Source organism: Camellia sinensis, chromosome 4, assembly GCF_055761805.1.
Source record: "Camellia sinensis isolate YWXY chromosome 4, ASM5576180v1, whole genome shotgun sequence".
Taxonomy (NCBI): Eukaryota; Viridiplantae; Streptophyta; class Magnoliopsida; order Ericales; family Theaceae; genus Camellia; species Camellia sinensis.
The window spans coordinates 98,824,849-98,833,289 of NC_138964.1; the positions used below are offsets into that span (position 1 = coordinate 98,824,849).

At 31.8% G+C, this 8,441-nt stretch overlaps 2 protein-coding genes across 3 annotated transcripts in view; one reads left to right on the plus strand and one right to left on the minus strand.

The window, feature by feature from the left end:
* LOC114319521 (WD-40 repeat-containing protein MSI4) overlaps positions 1 to 1,347 on the plus strand; it is a 65,283-nt gene extending 63,936 nt beyond the window's left edge. For both annotated transcript variants that reach the window (XM_028266550.2, XM_082925389.1), the window contains exons 13-15: positions 68 to 147; positions 405 to 504; positions 983 to 1,347. In XM_028266550.2, coding sequence (XP_028122351.1) covers positions 68 to 147; positions 405 to 504; positions 983 to 1,078 — 276 coding nt within the window. In that variant the 3' untranslated portion in view covers positions 1,079 to 1,347. The remainder of the gene's footprint in view (positions 1 to 67; positions 148 to 404; positions 505 to 982) is intronic.
* A 4,902-nt stretch (positions 1,348 to 6,249) lies between these two features.
* LOC145823919 (uncharacterized) lies at positions 6,250 to 7,008 on the minus strand. Its single transcript, XM_082923479.1, has one exon. The coding sequence runs from the start codon at positions 7,006 to 7,008 to the stop codon at positions 6,250 to 6,252; it is 759 nt and encodes a 252-aa protein (XP_082779605.1).
* Between the last annotated feature and the right edge of the window lie 1,433 nt (positions 7,009 to 8,441).

Consider the following 8,441-nt stretch of genomic DNA (forward strand, 5'->3'; position numbering starts at 1 on the left):
TAACCATTTTTAGAATTTCTTAATGATTCTCATCAAGTATAAATTTGGAAAATTTATGGTGTTCCAGATTGGCAAAAAGCAAGATGGTCTTGGAACAAGAGTTCAAAATTCTCCGCCAGGCTTATTCTTCCGACATGCTGGGCACAGGTATGAATGTTCCTATTTGAAAATATCATTTTGTACTTTGCTTTTGTCAAAAAGCACTAGGAGTTTTCCAAATAGATCTAATCCGTGGGATCTCTTCTTTTGTCATATTTGACTTTATCCTGGTGGTTAATGATTTATTGAGGAATGACATTTATTTTATTGTTGTTGGACAGTGACTACTGTATACATATTTCATTGTTGTTACCTACTATTTGATACCGACTTATGAAATAATTGGTTTTTATTTATTGATCTAGGGATAAGGTTGTTGATTTCCATTGGAATTCATGTGACCCATGGACAATTGTTAGCGTATCTGATGATGGTGAAAGTACCGGTGGGGGTGGTACACTACAGGTAGTAGCTATTTTTCTCCCTGATGTTTTACATCAATGAATGTGTTTAGGCCTCATTTGTAATAGTAAGTTTAAGATCACTGCTGTTTGTCATGCATACGCTTTTGTGGGTAGAGCAGAGAATGATAGATCTAGATTCATGACTTCTAAAAGATGATCTGTGAAAACTGATATAAAAAAACAGTAGAATCATCTTAGTTTCAAAGGATGTATCTTTTCACTTCTTACGTTTCTCTGGTCACCAATCACAAACTGCTGCAATCATGAAATGGAATCTGCCATATGTAATGGCTCCTTTTTGTTTGTGTGAGAAATTATGATACCCTGTTCACTGAGTTTTGTGATGTCTGTGACCTGTAGTGAGAAACCACAGAGGGGCTGTCTAAAGAAATTAGTAGATACTAAATTCAGAGACAGGAAAGGAGAGAAAAATAGTTTGAGTTAGATGATATGTGACTGAAGTAATCATCTTTGTGCAGATATGGCGGATGATTGACCTGATTTACAGGCCAGAAGAAGAGGTCCTTGCCGAGCTAGACAAGTTCAAATCTCACATACTTAACTGTTCATCTTGATGTTCCTAAAAGGAAACTAAAAAGAACCATCTGGTTACATTGACTTCTGAACTAGTGAACATTGTGAAGCTGATAAGCAATCCCTGAAGTAGTTGTAGAGGCTAACTTTTCGTGTTCTCTTTCAGATTTGGTATGGATGTTTAATCTTGGTGCACTGCTGTATTAACATATGGCTAGCCCAGACATTGGAAGAGATACGTTATCATGAACCTTCGTTTCACTGTCTTTTAAGACTGCCTCCATTGGAAGAGATTCTGAATTTTTGTGTTTTTCATTATCTTTCATGAGTGGGTCGGCCTTCTTGTCAGTTTCATGCCTAATAAAGCAAGCCATCAAACTGGAGTTAAAAAAATGTTTTGAGCAAAGCACAGGAGAATATAGTGCTTTTATTTGGTGAACTATTTCCAGAAGAAATGCTTTTGGATAAGTTTTCTGAAAATAATTCGCTTTAAAAAGTTATTTTCAATTTTTTGAATATTTTCACAGAAAAATGAGAGTTATTTTTGAACTTCTCGTTGTTTTTTTTGTTTTATATTATTATAAATTAAACATGATAAATCAAAAACAAAAAAATCATTGGAGTGTTGGTTTGTGCATATAAGTTCGAAGTGTATGGTGGATTGTGCTTCCTTGGCTAATATATTTGGCCTGTCACTTTCCTTATTTTGCCTTGCATTCCTTTTTTCTTTTCTTCTATATTATTTTTAAATCCTTGTTATTTATTCCAACAATAAAAGGTGATGGTAATTTGCTTTATTGGCATATATCCTTTGTCCATGCAAGTAAAATTCACGTGTGAAATTATAAGAATAGAGGAATAAAATGAACGGGGGCATGTGTTAATGCAAGTTGCATTTAAAACCACATTCACATTGAGATATGCAAAATTAGCTCTAGTTGTCAATGCAATGCAAGTATTTAGTGGTTCAGTTATAGTGAAAGCAAGGTATGTGGTGATGGTGGTAGTCGGAGTATGATAGAGGCATGGTATGCCAATCGTTTGGGGTGCAACGTAGACGAGGAGTATGTTTTTTGGTTTGAAGGACAAAGCGGGTTACAAATTGGGCAGAGTTGTGGAGGTACATAGGCCTTGTTTGGTTTGTATTTGAGAAACATGTTTTGAGATAAAAAGTACGAAAATTTGTTTGGTTTGATTTTTTTTCAAAAGATGTTTTGAAAAATTATTTTGAGAGAGAGTTTTGGAAAAAACGATTGATTTGATGTGTATGAGAGAGAGATTTGTTTGGAAAATTTGTAAACTAAACAAGTTTTGGAAATTTTTTTTGAGAAACACAAACCAAACAAGGCCATAATATTTGGTTGTGCTGGTGGTTTGGATGTGGCATAGATATAAAGGTATGCAACTTTTAGTTTGAGGGGGCAAAATAATAAGGGCATAGTTAGAGAATAGGTAATATGTTCTGGTGGTGGTCCTTGTCAATTGGGTTGGAGAGGGTGGTTTGTAGACTTGCAAGATAGTTTGTAAATTTTTAATGATTTAGTTTTTTGTTTTTTTAAAAATTATTATTATTATTATTATTGTTCTTTGATTTTTAATGGTTTAATTTAATTTTGTTTGTTTTGTATCATAATATAGATAAGGTTAAGTGTTAATTTTCATTAAAATTTAATGGGTTTGTTGCCACATGATATTTTTCGTAAAATCAGTTTACAACAGCTATTAATCTGTCTAGAGTTGAAAAAAATTAAATAGTTTAAGACAAAATTGGGTAACTTTTTTTAGGGCCAAAGTGAGAATCCTTTATTACTTTAGGGATAAAGTATAATTTATCCTAATTAAAGTAGACAGAAATAAGGGTAAATTACTAAGTAATTATCATGTCTTCTAGGAAGTCAATGTGATAACTAATAGCAGAGAGTCAAATGAAATGAATATATGATCCTAATTACAAAGAAATGATAGACAAAATATAATATTTCATTGGCTATCACATAGACACGTAATCTTCTGGACCTATCGCTCCTACAATTTTTAGCATTTTTTTCACGTTGACATTTAAATTTTATTTTATTTTTCATTTTGATCTTTAATGTTTTAATTTTTCTCAATTTACTCTAATAGTTAAATTTAGATTAATTTTGGATAGAAAATACCATGTCAGTAATCATGTGATATAATAACACAAATTTGAATAAATTACATTTTGCCTTCTTGAGTTTCAATATTTTTTCACTTTGACCTTTTAATGTCTTTTTACCCTACTTTGGCTCCTAATGATAACTAATATTTATTAAACAAATTGGATGAAAATGCGATGCTAACACCACTTCTTTCTACCACCTCTCAATTAATCCACTTTATGAACATATCATCACTGAAACCCCCACTCAGTCTTTATTCTTAAGTTTCCATGATCAACAACTGAATGATACCATCATCCACCTCTTTACTAACATCCCTAACATCTCAAAACCATTATCAAGCATAGCCTTTTAGGCTCACACCATGAAATATGATCATCGTTACCATTTTTAATAGAGAGAGAGAGTGAGAGAGAGAGAGAGTCTGAGGTTCAAATTGGGTGCAATGTGGCCATAATTTCATCCAATTTTGGATAGATATTGGTTGTTGAAGCAAATTAAGAAAAGTTAAAAATAATAGGGACTAAAGTGGAAATTTTTTTTAAGGGTCTAAGTAAAAAATTATTAAAATTTAAGGGGGCAAAGTATAATTTATTCAAATTTATAAAATAGTTTGTTATTATGCTTTGTTGCTATTAAGAGCATCTACAGAAGCCTAATTAAACCACATTTTTAGCTAAATAAATTCTCAAAATTGTACAAAATCAGTTTCAACATACTAGCCAATGATTAACCAAACAACCAGTCAAGGGATAAACTCTCCTCCATACTTCATCTTTTTATATCTCTTCATATTCTTATTGTAGGTTTCAATTTGAATTCGTATCGATGATCTGAACCATTTATCTCGTAGGCCCCACAATAAAGGTCATTTATACAAAAAATTAATTTCATTAGAAAATTGTAAATATAAAAATAAATCACATTTTGTTTTATAAAATGAATAGTAAATATAATTAAATTTAAACCATCTATTTTATAAAATAAAATGTAATTTGTTTCTATGTTTATAATTGTCCAATAAAATTAATTTTTTACATGAATGACCTTCATTGCAGACCTTACGAGATAGACGGTTCGAATTATTAATATTAATCCGAATTAAACCTATATATATATATATATATGTATATACTAGTGGTAAACCCATACTATGCACGGGATTGGTTTAATAATATGTAAATTTTTTGATAACGCAAATTTGTAAGTTTACTCATAAAATTATAATCATAATGCATAGAAATCATCTTTTCAAATTTCATAAGTGAAGATAATATTTCAAAGCAAATATTCATAAAATATTATAATCACCCAATTGAGTTATTTTTCTTAAAACAATAAACTTGATTTTTAACTAATGAAATAATCTATATTAACAATAAATAAGATGTTTCTGAATGAACCTAATATCTAAAACATATATATGCTAAAAAAAACTAATAATAAACTAAATGTCATAAATCAAATCTATCTATATTTGATAAATTAAAACTCAATAGATGTTGCTCATCATGTCCAAATGTCCCAAAAAGTACTAGTAAAATAAAAAAGTGTCAACATTTTTTTTGTTATCATTTTTTATATACAAACAAACTTAAAAAAGAAGAAGAAGAAGATATATTACCTTATGAAGAGTGTTGATTTAATTGTCCTCATTTTTGAGTTGTTGCTTCACTTGATTCTCTTCACAACCATTATTTTGTTGTTGTTGCTGTTGTTGTTCCACTTTAATATTTTCATTACCAATGCGTTGCTCCACTTCATCCAATGTATGTAAACAAATCATATCATTTTCAATTTCCTCCAACATAACTATCAATGCTCTCATGTCTGGAAAGTCTTTTTTATTTTTTTTATGAATTTCTTGAATAGGCCATGAGGTTAGTAGTGTGTTAACTATAGCATGAACTAATATTGCAATGTGGGGCTGGAAACCTTTTTTCCAAAGCTTATAAAACACTTGCTCTATATGTAACATATGCTCTCGTACTGTCAAATTTGGAGTCATCCACTCTTGCTCAAGTTCAATCCATAAAGGATGAACTTCACGCTCCTCCTCCATTAAAGCATCCATTAAATCTGAGGCATCTTTGATTTTATACTTTTGAAAAATTGTTTCCTTTTACTTCATTGCAGCTCAATAGTAAAAGGTCTAATATTGTTTCCATCAATTTTTTTTTCACTTATTTTTTTCCCTAATTTTTGCGTTGCTCGACATATTTTGATTTTTCAATCAACAAAATTTTCTACTGGTAAACCCTCTTTACGCGGTACAGTTTCAAATTCATTTATGGCATTTTGCATGGCCAAACGATCACTGCGGCGCAAATTTAGAGGAGACCGCATATTTATCTGCATAATGAATTTAACACATTTAACATATAATTACATAATGTTAGTCAATTTTTTTAATAATAAACCACATTTATTATTATTTGAGTAAAATTTATAATGATAATTGTTAACATAAAAATTGTTTCTTCAAAAAAAGAAAAAAAAAGAAGGGTACTTAATTATAAAATAAAATAATTGTATGAATTAAACATAGTATATGTACAGACAATTAAATTAAATATAAACATGTAAATCTCAAATGCAACATATGTTTTCATGTATGACATTACTTATTTTAAACAATCAATATATGACGAGAAATAATAAAATAATTGTTTCTAGGAAAATGAAACACATTTGAAACTCTTGAACAAAACTATTGATCAATGCTATTAAAAACTTCTATGTAAACTACATTTTTGGTGAAATCATCCGATATGCCTTGTTTATTAATAATCAACACCCTTAAGCCTGATGGAGAGGTGACATATATACAGCTGGTCATGAGAGAAGACTGGATTCAGAAGATAAAAGCCTACATTCTTCAAAGTTTGCCCTTGACTCTTCTTTATTGTCATAGCGAATGCCAACTTTATTGGAAATTGCCTTCTTTTCATTATAAAAGGAGCATGATTTTTGGAAGGTGTTAAAACAATTCTTGAAAGTAGTACTTTCTCACCAACTCTAGACCCTGTAATAACTCTAGCTTCAATTACTCAATTTCCTATCTTATATTATCGAGTGCCATTGCATAATCCCAAAAATTGGTTGACATTTCTTAGAAGCATTATTGGTGTTCCAACTTTCAACTGCAAACAATGATTTGGGAGTCCTGGTAAATTCAAATAATGCAAAAGTTCAGGAGGGTTTATGTCTTGAACGTTGCTCTCACTTTCTGTTGGACACAATTTATAAGCACTGTTAAAAGTTTTCATCTCTCCAGGAAGCATCGAAAGCATAATAGAATTGATTTCATCAACATCACTATTCTTAGGAGCTAAAATGCCTCGTTCTTTTAAGTACGACATATCCTGATATTTATTTATGAAACCAGGATAGGTGGCATCGATTAACTGGTGCAAATCTTTTTCTCTATTTTTTATAACTAATTTTTCTGGTATCTGTATCCAATTAGGTTCATAGCCTTCACTAAATGAGCTTCCCATTATTTTCCCTTCACCAACCAATTTAATCCACTCTGCAAAGTCACGTAATTCATGACGCGTATGATTAGAAATATCTTGTGTTGTAACACGCATACTTCTGGTAAGATGCAAGACTTGACAATGCTCCCAAATTGTTGACTTGGGTAATGAAGCTTCCACTGTTTGTTCACGCCCACCACTAGGTATGACAGGCAATATTTGTCTAAAGTCACCACCAAGCACAAATAGTTTTCCACCAAAAACCCTATCCTCTGAACAATGTTTTATATTTTTCAATATGTCCCTAAATGTACGATCAACAGCTTCAAAAGCACGACGACTAACCATTGGTGTTTTATCCCATATAATTAATGACGCCTCTTGAATTAACCTTACCAAATCTGTCCCTTGACTTATTGAACAATATGATGAGTTATCAGGGTCAAGTGGAATCTTGAAACGGGAATGGGAAGTTCGTCCCCTGGGTAAAAACAAAGTTGCAATACCTGATGATGCAACAGAAAGAATGATCTTCTTATCGGATCGAAATTTTGCAATTAAAGTGTTTCATAAATGTCTTTCCAGTTCCTCCATTACTATACACAAAAAATAAGCCCCCATGATGAGTGGAATAAGCTTCCATTATGGTGTTAAACACTTTCAATTGTCATCATTCAAACCCACATATAAAGATTCAAAAGATTGCATTTCTGAAATGCTATCGTAGTTTAGTTCCTCCCTTATGAGCCTATTAGTAACTATTTGACCTGATCGATATGATAGTAGTGGCATCAGAGGAAACTCTTTAAGAGACCTTCCATTCTGATTTAGTATGTGCTCAATTTCAAGCAATCCTAAATTTTTCAATTCACATTCTTCAAGACGTATATTGCCCCATTCCCAATTTGCCTTCGTACCCTATTTTGTAAATCATCAGTAAGGTCAAACCAATGATTCTTCCACAATTCATATGCATTTATAACCTCAGAAAACATTAGCATTGAGCAAAACATATTTCGTAGTTGAGCACCCGATGCCCATGTTGAGGCTTTTGTTAAAGCTGCGTCCCATTCACTATCATCATCAAGTAAGCCAAGTACAAGGCATGCGAATTTAAATGTTGGGTTCACAATGCCATTAATGGTTCTAATATCTTGATAACATTTTGCACCTCAAACCTTGGTAAGTAACATATGTAAATAATATCGTTCACCAGAATTAGGATGTGCATAATACAATCTACTTATGCATATTTGTTGTTGCCTCATTTTCCACTTCTTCTGTTTCTGGTTCCAAACTCATGAGCCAGGAAAATCTTTATATGTTAATGCATTTGTCTCTACATGATCTCTGTTTTCTTGGAACCACCTTGTAAACATTGTCTCATGAACCCCCGATTGATTAATAATTGACGGAATGTTATCTGTGTCTTTAAAAAGAATAGATTGTTCCCCAGGTAAATGGTACTGTAATCGTTCAACTGAAGGGTATTGCTTTTGCAATTCAAACTCAAATATACGTGTACACCCAACTTTCTTCGTGCGCCCCCCTTTCGGAGAGGGCGCGAATTTGGTCTTACTACAGTTCGGACTCCTGTCACAGTTCTGAATCTAATCTCACAAAGTGTGATGTAAGACTGATAAATCACCAAAGAGTCTAATCCGACAAATCATTTTAGAAAATCAGATTTTAAATCAAATTATGCCAAAATTGGACTGCTTTGCCAGATTACAGAGTCGCCACCTAAATATTTTATTTTGGAAAATTTAGGAAACCCTGAC